At 37.9% G+C, this 16,257-nt stretch overlaps 1 protein-coding gene across 1 annotated transcript in view; it reads left to right on the forward strand.

Annotated features, from left to right (window-relative positions):
• The window catches only part of LOC145493229 (uncharacterized), a 47,512-nt gene that overhangs the window by 8,316 nt on the left and 22,939 nt on the right, over positions 1 to 16,257 (forward strand). The window contains exons 11-29 of the mRNA XM_081472648.1: positions 612 to 720; positions 1,303 to 1,434; positions 2,550 to 2,715; positions 4,126 to 4,221; positions 5,029 to 5,168; positions 5,525 to 5,591; positions 6,434 to 6,518; positions 7,663 to 7,784; positions 8,256 to 8,373; positions 9,066 to 9,158; positions 9,786 to 9,946; positions 10,290 to 10,428; positions 11,373 to 11,499; positions 11,933 to 12,158; positions 13,036 to 13,213; positions 13,853 to 13,960; positions 14,764 to 14,853; positions 15,240 to 15,362; positions 15,814 to 15,939. Coding sequence (XP_081328774.1) covers positions 612 to 720; positions 1,303 to 1,434; positions 2,550 to 2,715; positions 4,126 to 4,221; positions 5,029 to 5,168; positions 5,525 to 5,591; positions 6,434 to 6,518; positions 7,663 to 7,784; positions 8,256 to 8,373; positions 9,066 to 9,158; positions 9,786 to 9,946; positions 10,290 to 10,428; positions 11,373 to 11,499; positions 11,933 to 12,158; positions 13,036 to 13,213; positions 13,853 to 13,960; positions 14,764 to 14,853; positions 15,240 to 15,362; positions 15,814 to 15,939 — 2,406 coding nt within the window. The remainder of the gene's footprint in view (positions 1 to 611; positions 721 to 1,302; positions 1,435 to 2,549; positions 2,716 to 4,125; positions 4,222 to 5,028; positions 5,169 to 5,524; positions 5,592 to 6,433; positions 6,519 to 7,662; positions 7,785 to 8,255; positions 8,374 to 9,065; positions 9,159 to 9,785; positions 9,947 to 10,289; positions 10,429 to 11,372; positions 11,500 to 11,932; positions 12,159 to 13,035; positions 13,214 to 13,852; positions 13,961 to 14,763; positions 14,854 to 15,239; positions 15,363 to 15,813; positions 15,940 to 16,257) is intronic.

Consider the following 16,257-nt stretch of genomic DNA (forward strand, 5'->3'; position numbering starts at 1 on the left):
GAATAAAAGTTAACTGGACTGTAAATTTTTCTTGTGTAAAAATGTTTTTCACTGCTTATGTTTTGTGTAGTTTGAGGTTATTCAAACTCAAAAGAGAAGGCCAAACAATATAAACAGAAAACCTCATCGCAAAGTTGCAAAACCCAAATCAAATTTCTCGCTTATCCTGGGTTAGCTTAATCGGGCTTTGAAAAACCCGGCCCAGGAGCTCCGCTTTTTAGGCTTGGCTAAATCTATATGTTATGATAATTATTTTCTTTTGTGTTTTGGTCATAGTTTTGTTGTGTTTTAATACGTACGTACTTACATACATACAAATGTTTCTTAGTTTTAATTGGTTAGTAGCCTTCATGGTTTCTGGAATTTAAAATCCCTTTCTGTGAATGCAGTCTTTACTGGTGAAAAAAATGGCCCTACTTCAATGGCTTTACTATTAATGAACAAGTGACATCAGGACAGTTCAGTGGTCTCCCGCCTGATAAATTTAGATGTTAGATGCACAAGCCATATGCAAGGTTAAAGGGAAGAACAATTTTATTTATTGTATGATCTAGCAGTGCTCTCGCTAATTTTCATGGTTATTTAGCTAAGTTCTGTTTTAACTCGGACAGGGAGGGCAGGCCTTGATACAATGTGCAAAAGACCACATGGTGCCACCAACATTAACGGTGACGTCGGGTTGCAAACTGCTGGAATGATCGCTCACGAAACTGGTCACAAGTGAGTCCTTTGTCATAATTAGCATTTCTAGATAGACTGTTTTCGTGCAGTTGTCTAGCCCGATTGACGCTTTAGCCATTTTACAGCTATCAGTTTGTTCTCCAGATCTCACTCCACTTTCAATTCTCACTTGCTTTCACTGTATGGTCTTACCAAGGACGAACAGTGTATCGTGTGATGATTTGGTAGGAACTGTCATTTGATTGCGATCTCGTTCAAGGGTTAACACTGCAATTGTCAGTTATTAGATAGCCTTATCCAGACTAACTAATGTCTGTGTACAGCAAAGATTGGAAACTCAAACACACACTCACACTTTATTTCAATTGAAGTTACACAATTAATACAATTGTAAATCGATCCTCTGGTAACATTGGGAGGTGGATCAGTTATTATCAGATTACTAAAAAAAATAACAAACAACTAGAGAGGCAAAGAAAATATTGACATTACTTTTAAATTAGTTCTACGCTAGATAACTTATTAAAAGTACATACGACGTGAAAAGAATAACTAATATATACTAATAAACTTCACAGGAACACACTATTTCATATCCTACCTTTGTTTCCTTTTTTCTAGTATGGGTCTTAAGCACGATGGTGACAACCAGTGCCAGGGGGGTAGGTACATTATGTCTAGCTACCTCCCCAGTGGTATGGATGCCATGAGATGGTCGACCTGTAGTCAAGAAAAAATTCAAACATTTCTCAGGTAGTCACGCCATCTTACAAACTATTTTGATGACAAAGCGAAGTATTCGCTTTGAGTTAGTTATTTAACATCATCATAGTTAATTATCACAGTGCCCTTGGTGATAAATTAGAATTGAACCAAACGGAATTCATAATAAACCCTATTCAGATCAAACTTTTTGATCTTCTTCGACCGAGATGAGGGGGGAGGGGGGAGGGGGGAGGGCGGAATCTGACTCTGTTCCTCCGTAACTCCAACAATGCATGTATATAGTTCGTCCAACAGTGTTCCCTTTGAGGTAAGGAACGTGCACGAGAAAATGACGTCGTTTAACTTAAGATTATGTCCTGATATCGTAACAGCCACCATCTTGGAAATCGTTAGAAACACTAAAAATGACGTAAAAGTTTTCAAAATCAGCGAATGTAAAACGTAAATGTAAAACGTATTGTACAAAAGCAAAATTTTGTTAATAAAAAGAAGAAAATTCCACATTTTGAATTTTTTTTTTAAATACAGTTGCCGTGGAAACATGAAGTTCTGGGCAAAATGAAAAAATATGAATTTCAGGCAAAGTCATGAAGTATAGCAGTCTTCACAAAAGATTCAAACGTTTAAAAAGTCCGAATTCCCCCCTCAGTCAAAAAAAGGAGCCAAGATATCAGTAAATTTTAATAATGCTTTGAATTAGTTGATAATAATGCTACAACTGAAAGCGGGCTCACTAAGATATTGTTATGGGACAGGCAATCAATTTTAGTCAAGTAAAATGAATGAATTCAACATAAAATGGGATTTAAATCGAAGCTGAAACTTTGAATTAGATTACGAACTAATTGTTCCTAAGACATAAAGTTCCCATTCGTTGTGTCTATACTGCAAGATGGTAAAAGAAAAAAAAAGTTAATGTAAATCTTATTTTCATACACTTAGCTATACAAGCACTAAGCTTAGCTAGTTTACGGGCATGCCACTGAAACAAAGGAAACAAACATTTCAAATTTCGATGGTTTGGGTTTCAGGGGTTTTAATATTAACGATGTTAAATTTTACATCCATCATCGAGTTAAATTTGGAAGTTGCTTCTATAGAATAAAAGGTAATCACGTACTTTTTTAATATCCAATTTACAGTAGTATCCGTTCGAAGTGCTTGGATAACGAGCCACCCGCTTCGGACGTTCTCTCCACTCCTTCTCCTGACGTGGTTTTATCTCGACTGCCCGGCGAGATTGTAGACGGCGACACGCAATGTAAACATCAATTTGGGAAGTCATATTGGCGCTGGACCCAAGAGCTGGTAATGAACTATGCGAAACGCACAGATTTTTCTTCTAAGTAAACCAGTAAAACATAAACAAGCGAATATTAAAGTTAAGAGCCGACGTTCGGCATCATCGTGACACCTTTCTCAAGGCAAAGTGAATAACTTAATGGGAAGATTTGATTTTGACAGTTTATAAAATAATACATCATTGAAGTTAATTTGAAGCCGATTAGTTATAAAAAGTTCCACAAAAGGTTTACGAAAAGATTTCAAAATTATGTCAAATTAACTGTTAAATTTAAAGCTAAGAAGGATTCTAGCTTTTATGAGTGAATGACGGTAAGAACTGAAGAATATTTTTAGAAAATTGGCCACAAGGACCCAAAACCCGCTGTCATTTTTGTGAATCTTGTAAATCATGTAAATGAACGTCGAAGAAACTTGCTCAAAATTATAATTTCCGAGTCTTTGAAATATACACCATTCTTCATTCCATTCCTTTTGAGAAATTTTAATCTCCATGGCAAGTTAAAGAAGTATTCCTCGCTTTTAAAAATAACAATCTGGTAAGTCATCACCTTAGAATTTTTAAAGAAGAACTTCGTTTCTGTTAACAGACTTAAACTGCGGCGAAGTCGTTCGTGTATGACATAAATGAAAGCTCAACTGTGATTTTATGAAACTTTGATTAGCGTTCATCGAAAACTCTTCTATATTCCACAAATATGAAATCATAAACCTAAAAAACAATGACTAAACCATCTCTGGCAAAAATCAGTCACAAGATTTGCCGCCCAATCGGTCAGCTTTTTGAGCTACTTGATTGGGCTATTTTAGACTTTTTACTCTAATTATTCCGGCCTCAATTTGTTCATGATGAGCTACAGATTAAAATAATAACGTGCCTTGACTGAGGAAGGACCATTGTTTGCAGATTATCCTAAGAACGATTCACAGCGATTTAAATGCCTGTGTAGCGAGAACCTCAAAGGGTGTGAGATTTCGCGTCCTCGATAAGCGAAATCTTTAAGCTTCCAGTACAATAACCGTCTTCCACAGATTTCTACCTTTATACTACATTTTTCCAAGAACTAACCAGGTATACTTCAATTAGTTATCTAAGCCTGCCAACTGACGAAGTTTTAGCCAAATTGACTTTTTGACCATGGCCACGATTACTTTGATTTTTACTGACATTTTAAAATATTTTTATTGTAATTCTAATTGTCTAATTTAATTTTCGTAGCTCTCTCTCCGTGACAATTATAGGGGCGAAATTATCTTTGGGGCAATGTAAAGTTCAGTCAATTACTTTCTGTTTGCAAGGGTACATGCTCTAGGAATAAATTTAGCTTGAGATGGATTCAATTTAAGCTATATATTACGAGGGGAGATTTCGAAACTTCCTTCCTTTGTTGTAACAGTTTTTCTTTTCCTTTTAAGAGTAATTGTGCCGTTTTGTACTGTACACCTGATGGGTATTCCCGCGAGAGTATCAATACTCCTGTTGCAGATGGAACAGCATGCGGGCCAAGGGATGTATGTTACACTCTTTACATATAAGCGAAAGAATCACTGTATTTTGTCTCAATTTCTGTTTTGAAATATCCTATTTTAGTAGAATTCTGCGAGCATACTATCTTCTGAAATGCTGCATTGTGATTGGCTAATCTTTCGCTCGTTTCAGTGTCCTGGGTACAGTGGTTGTAGTTGAATAAAATAGCGACGTTTTATCCTTTCGCAAAGAGTGGAGTGGAGAAGAGTGGAGAAGACTAAAAGAGGGACATTCAATTCATTTTAGTCCACTCGTTTACTTGGAGAAATAACTGGCTGTTATCCTAATCCAGCGCAGGCTACTGCCAGCGGTAACTAATGGCAGCTTCCTAAGTGGAAGTGTGAAACACTAGTAGATACCAGACCGTCGTCGTTAAAAAGCTGTTATTTATCGTTGTGATGGTAGTCTAGGGTTTGCAGACATAAAACAGGAGTTATTTGAGAAGCTACACAGATCGTCTTAGGTTATATAACTCTTCTCCTCATTTGCAGTTTGAATTATATGGTGCCTCTGACAGGTTAAATGTTTTTGCTGTGCAGGAAACTAAAAAACGTGGTTTATCGTTTCGATCGAGTTATATGTAGATCAAAAAGCCTTCGAAGAAGCGAAAGCCATGTATTATACTGTCATAAGTTGTATTTTTGGCTCGTGTTGTTTATCGTATGCTCATACATGCCAGTTGTGTTTTCTGAAAGCAAAAAACAAGGGGGGAGGGTGGGTTGTTATTTGCTAGACGAACACTTTGTTTTCAGTCTTGGCTGACAGCTAGTTTGTTTTTTATTCTTGGTCAGTGGTGCATTAAGGGAAAATGCCAAGATAATGGACGTCCACGTGTTGATGGAGGCTGGAGCAAGTGGTCAGGCTACACCCCATGTACTCTCACCTGTGGGGGTGGGGTACAGTACAGAAAAAGAACGTGCACTAATCCAGCGTAAGTCAGTAAACAGCTTTAGATTACTAAATGTATAACTTGTTCGCTATGGACTGAATTAAAACAAACATAAAATAAGCTGTAGAATTACATGAAGAATGAGAAACGGATATGAAAGGTGACTAAGCCTGATATTTTCCGCCATCATGCCAATACTTTAATTTGAATTTGTAATTCAGTGAATTTGTCATGTAAATAAGGATATTCAAACAATGTACATATTAGTTTTTCTAGTTATCTCTGCTATTTATTTATTATTTTAACATTGATGCTGAAAAATCCTTTTCAGGGATTCTCAACAAAGTGTATGTACGTTATATAATGCGAATATTTCTGCTGCATGTGTTTTCCATCAGACCTAAGTATGGAGGCAAAAGCTGTCAAGGATCAAATATAGGTCACTGGCGGACCTGCAACTTTATGGTAAGCTAACGTCCGTCCGAAGTAGACTACATTATACTAATACTAATAATAATAATACTAATAATAATAATAATAATACCAGTTATCATTGGAGCACTTGGAGCTATCAAAAAGGGATTAGAAACTTATCTTGGAAGAATTCCCGGCCAATTAAGCATCAGTAAACTACAAAAGATAACCTTGCTAGGTACAGCACACATTTTGAGGAGGGTGCTATCAAGCTAAAAACTGGCTATCCCCTGGTGCCCCAGGACCATGGTTTGGTCTCGGCCCTAAGGACTCTAAGCAAACATTACGTGAGGACGATAATAATAATAATAATAATAATAATAATAATAATAATTACAAATATGGGTTATTGACCAAGCGTGAGGTCAAGATGGCTAGATATTGGCCAAGTTCCTCGACTCCGTCTCGGTCCATAAACTCGCAAAAAAAGAACGAGCAAAATACCCAGGCATCTTGACCAAACAAGCGTGGTCAATAACGGATTTATTATATGGCTTTCGGGGAAATTTTTCTTGCGGGACGCGCCGGGTAGTCCCGAGCGGGCAAGATAGCTCCATCTTGCCCGCGCGGGTAGCCAACCGCAGCGCAGCATTTGATTCATCTTGCCCGCTCACGGAACTAGCCATAAAATAAGAAATAATAATATTATAACAACGCTATGAAAATAAGTTTCCCCGCGACATTTTCTGTTTGTACTGTGATCACTGTTATTTTTAAAGAGCTCGGATAAATCGGCAATCTCCACCATCAGTTTCTAAACCCACCACGTCCCGACCTATATATAATAAAGTTGTCATGGCCATGTATTAAATGGATTTGTTTCTTTTTTAAAGCAATGCGTCAACGCGACATCCACGTACAGGCAAATGCAGTGTATGGCATTTGATGCAAGTTTTGTTCCCTTTTACAGAAAATCAGGCAAGATCTTTGACTGTGAATACTAATAACTAGGTATTAGGAAATTCATGATATTGACAAAGCCCAATCATACTGATGATTACGAAAGAAGTCCTGTCTCCTAACGTTGAGATTCTTTAGATTTACATTCAACTACAAGATATATAGGTATACATATATAAATAACAGGAGCAAAGAGCTGGATTAGTTGGTCCAAGACATTTGTTTGCTACTCAGAATTTCATGCTTCTTCTGAAGCAATCATTGGGCAACTGCGTGACAAAAACGGCTACAGGGAAAGATATTTGAAAAAAATCACAGCACATGATAGGTGTGGCACGTGGCGCGTCAAATGAGATGCTATAGCTAATTAGGTGATGACACTTTTCAGCAAAAGTTTCCTGGAGTGTCTAAAATAAAATATTTCTCCAACAAGCACAAATTACATTTCTTTGCAACGTTCGAATAAGATCTAGCTTCTTTTACCTTACGCCATTGGATGCTTTACTCAATGAAAGAACGGCCATCGCAGATTATCAATATTCCGATCTGGTCTTTCAGGCTCCATATATGCTTGCTAAGCTCTGTGGCGTTTTTATACCTTTCCTTTCAAAATGAGTATATATTATTTCTGTTTCGTAGTTTAATCACAAAGTCCGAAATATGTCGAAATAGTTGTTTGTGTAATGACTTCAGCCTGGTATCGTACTTTCCACGTTGCAGTTGCCATTCATGGAGCACATGTCTGGTTTCCGTACGTCAGCTACAATATTTTTCTTATCTTTGTCAGGATTTGCAGATTTGATGATTACAGCCTTGTCGAGAACAAATATAATTGATTTGACGTTATTCATGCAGCTCAAGCTTAATTTAAGAGTGTCTATATTATATATTTGAGTGAAGATTGTTTACCAACAATGCCCTTGAAGGACAGATCCAAAAGGATACTGCACGCTTACACTCACAGAAAATTGCAGTTTGTGTGGTGGGAGCAAACAGCGAACGTCCTCACATGTCAAACACATTAATATTAACATAAATATAAGTTTTCTATCTGTAGCAAATTCTACTGATGCTGTCAGGCCACTTAGCAATGTTTCGGTTTTATTTTCTCAGGTTTATTTCATTCTTAATTTCTTAAACTTCATTTTATCATGCTAAGCAGATCCCTGTGGACTAAACTGCCGGGTTGGAATTTTACTGCATGAGAAAGGACGTGTTAAAGATGGAACTCGAGTAACGAAGACGATGGAGGACCTAGATGTTTGCATAAAAGGGAAACCTGAGGTGAGGCTACTTTGGAATCACATCACAAGTTGAAGAAAAGGATCTCTGCAATGTTCTGAGTGAGCCCATATTTTTTCAAAACCTCTCTTGACGAGAAAAGACACAAAGATATACGTCTATCAATATAAAGATATCAAAGATATAAGTCTATCATTTGCTGTTGAGATGAACTTCTCAAACTCATTGATAATTTATCAAGTTTAAACAAAGAAAAACATGACCATGACTGTGGTTGAATATATGATTTTACGATTATATCTCGCCGTTTTCTCCGTAGTTTTAGTTTCAATTGAGAAGATATATCAAACATTCAAGTTCGTCAAAAATACTCCGTTGCGTGTTATATTTTAAACTCTCTTCTAGAGTAAATGCGAAATGTGGTCAAACACGGTCTCCAAGTTTGATACATTTAATTTACGTACATTTAACTTGTACTGTTGTTAATCAAATGTATTTAATACCATTCCCTAGGTTGTGGGCTGCGATCATTTGTTGCATTCGAGAAAAATAGCGGATCGTTGTGGTGTATGCGACGGAAAGGCCGACTCTTGTACTTACGAGATCAGCAGCTTTACAGGAAAGATCGCGAGTAAGTCAACGGTAGCTCCTTCAGCAAAGAATTGATTGTTTTCTTATGATTAAACACATGCACACCCTTTATACCTCTTTTTCCATACAATACCTTTTAACAAACTCCTTTTGGGCTTTTGGCTAGTCTATATCTCTGTTAATATTCCAAGATGCACGTACTATTTAGGGACCGTCGAGATATTCACTTGTTCGCCGCTTAACTTCAACTGGACGTTTAGGGAGGAGTTAGGGGGTAACGTAGTCAATGCTTGGACGTCAGCGCGGGGCACGTTTGACCAATAGCATCTTGATTACGGGACGCAACAAAAACTGAGGAAATTGCATGTGCGGTCGCGACAAAGCCGGTTGAATAGACTTTACAAACATCGGGGGGCCTTGTACTGACAATTATGGTTCTCTCCTCTAAAATCCAAAACGTTATAAGAAGACACGCAGATGTTTTGAGAAATCAAGAAGGAGAAAGATTTATTTGATTAATAAAAAATGTTTCTTTTGATTTGAAAAACAACACATTTGAAAGACAACAAGTTTCGTTAGTAACGTACGTTGTACGACTGGAATGCTGTGACTCGTGGGGCAGCAAACTTACAAGTGGACGTTAAAAGTAAGGAGGTCAAGTAGGCATTCAATGGGGAACAGGTTAACGTGTCCACGACCCCTAACATGGAAGTTAAATTAATTTCTTTGCAGATATCCGCGAGTCAGCTTTGATAACAGAACTGCCTCCTGGAACATCTTACGCCTATTTCGAAAAAAGAGCTAGGAAAACATACAACGTAATAGGTCAGTAATACTAGAGGGTGGGAAAGTTAAACCGCAAGCTAAGACGACAGATGGGACAAATTGTATCACCAAAACTAATTGAAAAATACTTATTAAGCAAAACTGACACTTGCATGTTATTACTCAAAGTAACCTTTTATTCAACAATTAGATTCTGAGTTCGGAATTTCTATCACGCGATAGATGACGAGGGCCCGAGTCAACTATTACGCACAGAAATCGAGAGCGAATAATCTAATTGTTTTAGGATAAATCTATTACTCGCCCAAAACTTAAATCTTCTTCACAGAAAAAAAGGGGCCGTCAGTTTGTCACTGACGAGGGCACGCTACTGGGCTACTCACTATCTACAGCAGAATAGATAGTGACTAGCGTAACCAATCAGAGAACGACATTCGTGATGGAACGCTAGTAGATTTACTCTAAATAACTAACAGTATATTCTCAATAAAAATGTGACCTAAAATACTCATAAAATATGTGCTTTAGAAAATTATCAGTTGTGTTCAAAACAAATGCAAACTGTCTTGTTAAATATTCCTTGGGTATGGTATCTATCTCTGGGAATCTTTCTTTTACAAAGCTTACCTTCTGGAATTTTTAACAATGCATTTCGTTGTTATGTAGGTATTCAGGATGTGTATGGAAAATACCTCATCAATGTCCCTTATGTCTATTCTAAAACTATTACATACGCTGGAGCTAAGATTATCTACAAGCACCAGAGCACGAAATATAAAGATGTACTTGAGATACGTGGACCAACCAATGAAGCACTCAGAGTCGTGGTAGGATACTGATGTTTTTTTAATTAAATTCGTTAAAAATTACAAATTAGGGATGCTACCCAGTCAGTTAGTTTATCGCCGGGAAAGTGAAATCTGGACTACTAGGACCAAGGCATTTTAAGTTCAGTTTATTAAACTACTCAGCTACCCTTTCTCCTAACTACGTCACTTACTATAGCTGAAATTTAATTTATAACACTTTTGTCACTATCCCACTCGCCCACTCGGTCAAATTCTCAATGATTTATGCATGGTGAAATCAAATATCGTAGAGTGCATCGTAAATTTGTGTAGGTGCCACAACCGTGATTTAAAATTAATATATCTGTTTGTTCTTAATTAGTTTCTACGGGTAAATGAAGAGAATCAAGGTGTAGACTATGCGATAAAAAGGCCCCTCCTACCTGGTGAATCTTTGAATCTTTCCTACAAATGGATGAATATGACGGATTGGTCTGACTGTTCCAAAGATTGTGCAGGAGGTAAAAGTTATCTACACCAGACTTAATACAGTTTAATATCTTTATGGTGTCGGATTAAAGTAAAAAGGTGCTGGTGCCAGTGGTTTTGGAGGGTTGGACGCAGGGTCCATGTGAAGTCGATAGGCGGACTTGTGTTTTAAGAGTAAGGGCTACGCAAGAATGGCGCATTTTTTTCAAATTTGTTAGTCAGTTAAATTTTTTGTACTAATTCTTTACTAGCTAATCAGTGTTATGGCTTAAAGCTGCAAAATCTTAAGAAACGTAACTGTCTTTTGTCTTGGATGAGTTAGTGGGTCTGAACGCGGTCGTTTCCTATCCTACACAAAACAGATATTTACAAGTAGCGCTGGCGATCCTATTGATTGAAAAAATATGTTCCATCGCAATATACTACGAACAACGTTTTTCTTTATTGTTGTTTGCGAGATTGATGTATCAAGTGTGGTCTTAAATCTTTTCTGGCATTTAATACTCCTCGAACTCAAGAATTTTAAATAACTTTGTCGTTATTCCTCATTCTAATCTGGTAAAAATGGTTGTGACATTAGTACAAGAATAACTTACCCCTTTGCAGTAATACCTGTGTAACATCACTACCAATCATACCATTCAGCGATAGGTTAAATTTAATATAGGTATACTACTATAATAGGGATTTGCTTCTTAAATTTACTAACAATTCATCTCGTTACTTTAAAAGGAAAGGAGTATTTCATTAGTCATCACCAATGAAGGTTTCCAAAGTCGCGAATTTCCGATTTTCGTTAAAAAAGAACTTATTTAGCTTTATTTCACTTCTGGTCGTGTTTTCTTGTGTCTACACTCCATGATATGGTTGTTTGGGAGCAGAGCATATCAAACTAGTCTCGTGTCAAATCATTTCATTCAGAAGAGAATGTGACATTTGTCCTATTTGATCGATCCCCCTTGTTTTGTTTCTTCAGGTGTTCAAGAGCGAGACGTCCGTTGTGTTTTAACAAGCGATAGAACTGTCGTATCTGATGAAGCCTGTGACTTATTAACCAAGCCACCAAGCTCTCGGGAATGCCACATGCAAGTCTGTGCACCCATGTACGTAATAAGAATTTCTTTAACTGACTTTAGTTCATAAACTTTCCAGCAAATAAACGACAATTTTAGAAAAAGTAGAAGAAGAAACGGAGATAACCGCAGACCTACTGGGCCAGATATTTAGCGCGATCTCATTGTTTAAAGTAAAGAAACATGTTCTATCGCGATATGATACGCGGGAAGCTATGCTTTACATGTAATTTTTTGGGAGATGGATGCATCAAGCGTGGTCTTGAGGTCTTTGTGGGTTTTAATTCTCACCTAACTCAACTATTTTGAATGAGCCCGGGCAAATGACATGTAGAAGTAACTTGTACCAGAATAGTCACTAGGGTACCATTACGTATAGGTCTAACGGGCCCTAAATATTGATATCCTTTAGCATGTGGGTTGTAAGGTATCTGAGAAATTTCATCAAAAATGAACTCTTCAGTTCCAGGTGGTACGTTACAAACTGGTCACCTTGTTCTAAGACTTGCGGCCGTGGAAGTCGGACACGAAATGTCATTTGCAGACAAGAAGTTTCCTCTACGGAGACCATAGACGTACCAGAGTCTCAGTGTTCAGCAGAAACTAAGCCGAGTCTTGCTTCAGTTAGCGAAGTCTGTAATGAAATACTTTGTCCTGCTGAGTGGATTGTTAACTCGAGCTGGTCCATGGTAAGGGCACAGAAGCCCAAAACTGGGTAAATCAATTTTCTTTACTAAAGCTAGGTCGCTAATGAAAAAAATATCACTTTAAACATTGGTAACCCGGCTACGCGGGTCGCTGGAAGACTATCACAGCAAGGTAGTTTTGGTAATATGAAAGGTGAATTGATCAACCGAAAGGAATCGAACCCATGACCTCCCGAGCACCGGGCGGGCGCTCTATCCTCTGAGCTACGTTAACTCATGGAGAGCAATGCTGACTGAGTTCAGATGTGACAGGCGTCCTGCATACTACTAGGATCACCACTGTCGAGCTATTCGCATTGGTTATGTTGAATTGAATGCTTTTCATAAATTTGATCATATCAGTTTAGATGATACATCGACCAACATAAAGTCTTTCATCCTATTCCAATTAGTTTGTTAAGAGCTTCTCCTAGAGAGACCGGAGAAGACTTGAAAATGACGGCTGGCCGAGTTTTCTAAAAATCCACGCACAAAGTCCTCATGCAGACTTTATGTGAAATGCCAAAGTTTCAGCTTGTTTTCCACCCGAGTTGTGGAAATCTGACCCATGGGGGTCCTGTGAGGTTAATTTTCGATCAACATCGAAGCACTTTACAACAACTCCTGCACAAAGTAAGAGGCAATTCCAAACAAAACTAAAGTCATCTAAGTGAAGCCAAATGCTTACGCTTTTATAGGTATAAATATTGGCTCGAAAGAATATTTCTCTTGGTTATACTATTAATCAGAATGTTGGCCTCCTCTGTCATTTCAAGTATCACCTGTGCCTTAATGATTACTAACATGGTAATTAAGTAATCAAAAGTTCATGTGACAGATGTTGATGGAGTTAATATATACCTTCTCCTCTCCTCGCAAGTGTTCGACCTCGTGTGGTGCCGGCATCATGACACGTCAAGTGGTCTGTCAACAAACTGCTGAGAACGGTATAACATCAACTGTATCGGAATTGGCATGTGCTTACGTCCGCAATAAACCAGTCACTGAAATATTGTGCAGCGTAAACATACCATGCCATGTTAACGCGAATATTGAAGGTATGGATATCAAGTACTCTCAGGGGCACGCAACGACCGTTTTCTCTCTAATGCTGTTAGATGCTGTTTTAGGCTATCTGGAGTACTTTTAAAGCTCTGTAGGTTAATTTTAGGTTGCACTAAAAAAATTTTATCTGTTCGGATATTCTAGGGGAACTTGAGTATTCTCGAATTTATTAGGGCTTTTTTGTCCATTTCCCGAAAACCTTAGGTCTTATCGCCTTTCCGAAAATGATAGCTGACCTTTTTTCGGTACTCAAAACGACATTTTCAACAGTCCGAAAACAACAGACATTAAATTTCTCATATCACGAAAGTTCGAGGTGCCAATTCTCTCAAGAAAATCAGAGGGGATTAAAGGCCTTCCGAACAGATAATTTACCGAAACGATCCGTTGGGTGCCCCTGTACTCTATAAAACCAATACAGATCTAGACAATCGCGAATTTAATTCGCTGGTAAAATATAAGTTCATTTTTTACTAGGCGTCGTCTTCGGCGCGTCGTCGTCTTTGCTTTACCCAATTTACTCAGCTATAAATTAAAATTTTAGTTTTAATGAACGATATTGTTGTTGAACGGCGATATTTTTTATGACGTAATGCTTTCGTCTTAGTTTCAGCTGCGTGATTTTATTACAGGTATGATCTGTAGTCCAGATCCTTGCCAGAATGGTGGAACTTGTAATGGTAACTCGGTGGATAGCCCATGTTTATGCCTAACCGGTTTTACTGGTTCCTTTTGCGAAGGTAAAATATTTAAGTGGAAACCATCTAGCTAAAGCTTAAGAATGAGACAATTCTACTCGCTTTTCTAAGTTTGCGAACGAATTTCTATAAATCCCTTGCATAGTAACATCCAAACAGCATCGAATCCGCGTTTGAAGTTATATGTTACCAAGACAGAATGAAGGATTAGAGAGTTGATATCCAACAAACATTAAGCCCCGGCCATACGATCGCAACATTTCAACGCAACATGTACATATCGCAACATTGTTGGGCGCAACATGTTGTCCGCGTTTGGCCACCCTGTTGCGACATGTTGCGACATATTGGTTGTTGCAATATGTTGCGACAAACTGTTGCGATCGTTTGGCCGGGGCTTTAAGCTTTATGATCTTATTCCTACGGTTATCTCTGTCAAGTTATTTTGAGATCACTCACGCCTTTAGAAATTAAATCTAAGGAAGGTCGAGAAATAGTCAATCTGTGTGATACTCACGAGGACAGCTCAACCGGCTGAATACGCATTTTCATCTTCCACGAAATCATCTACGTTACGCGCTTTGTACAATATCCGCTGTGGGGACTAAATACAACATCTAAAAATAACTAGAGGAAGCTTACCTTGTGATTGCCTTGCCCCTATTGGGGATTGACTCTCCTCCCCTTCAGCCTCTCTTGACGTTATGCAGTTATTTCTCATTCTCAGTACTTTACTTTTTAGCTAGCTGTATCGAGTGCTAATTTGTAGAGGTATTGAACATTAGTGCGTGTCTTAATATGTGGGTTATAATAGTAAGAATTTGTTTTATTTTATCGTCTTATAGTGAAGCTCAACCCGTGTGACAGTAGCCCCTGCGCAAAAGAAGAAATTTGTACTCCTGAAATAAATTCACCTCTTGGATACACTTGTCAAGGTAGTCAGAATACGCAAGATTGCTATGTTCTGAGCAAAGTATTTATTTCATGGGAAGAAAACAAAAAAAAAATGCTAGGTTCCAGGCAAACGTCTTTAACGCAAACACGTTCGGTTACAATTTTTTTGAGTCATATGAGATATCATCAGAGTTTTGAGGAATCGCTTCATGGGATTGTAGGATCGTGGCAGTCTCTGGGTTCTTTATTTATTTTTCTGAGTCTACGAAGAATCACCCAAAGGGTTAGGAGATAGTCAGCTACCGTCAAACGTCAAACGTCACCCCGAAGTAAAAAATAAGACTAATCAGCTCCCCTCATTGGTGGAAAAGAAAGAAAATTAATTTGGCAGAAACATGCTCAAAACTCTCTTTTTTTTTTCGTTTAGAGCGCGTTTATCCTTGTGACAGCAGTCCATGTTACAATGATGGGACATGTGTAAACGACCTTCAAAATGTTTCAAAGTACCACTGTCAGTGCCGTCCCTGGTTGACTGGGAGTAATTGTGAAGGTGGGCTATAAGCTTTTAGTATGACAGACTGCAGATATGCAAGGCAAATGACAGTGAATGCTAAATTACGAATAAACTTTATGAACAGCTTCACCAAAAATATTCTAAGCTGTTAATGGGAGCAGGTCAACACTGAGTAATGTTACAGGTTAATGATATATATTGAAGTTAAGGCTTAGTTACAAGATAACAACACAGTTGTCCTAGAGATTATGGCCTCGAATACCTAATTGTTCCTTATTATGGCCTGGTGTGTCCTGAAGCACAGATTAATGGTTCTGGTTTTACATACAGTGTATTGTTTTTCCCCACTTAGAATACTTATTAACAGCCACCAAAGCATGTATCTGCGGTACTCTTCATTTACACCAACAAAATAATCATAACTTTTGCTGGTTCGACTCCTAAATTTGATCACTAAATTACAATTACTTTTTCTTTCTCCTGGAAGTTTTGACGAGTGCGTGTGAAAGTAATCCGTGCGTCAACAATGGTTATTGCAGTAGTGATTTAGCTGTTGATCCATCTCAGTACAAATGCGCTTGCAGTGCTTGGTTCACTGGCAAAAATTGTGAAGGTGAGAGTAAATAATTGTTCTTAAATGAACCATTTTCGTAAACGTTTTCATTTCTATTAATCTATTTACTGATTCGTTTTTCATTTCTACATGCTCTTAAAATACTAATTACCTATTATTGTGCATATGGCATTTTGACACGTATGACATGTATACATGATATGTATATGGAATTTTGTACGAAGTGGGCAGCTCTCATTCAAACCTCCTACCCACACCAAAAAGAAAAGAGAAACTAAATGTAATACAATATTGTGCAGCGTTGTTTCCATGCGGGAATAAACTAAACCAACGGTAATGTCTACTTCGAACACAGGA

This window comes from Orbicella franksi, chromosome 7 (assembly GCF_964199315.1).
Source record: "Orbicella franksi chromosome 7, jaOrbFran1.1, whole genome shotgun sequence".
Lineage (NCBI taxonomy): Eukaryota > Metazoa > Cnidaria > Anthozoa > Scleractinia > Merulinidae > Orbicella > Orbicella franksi.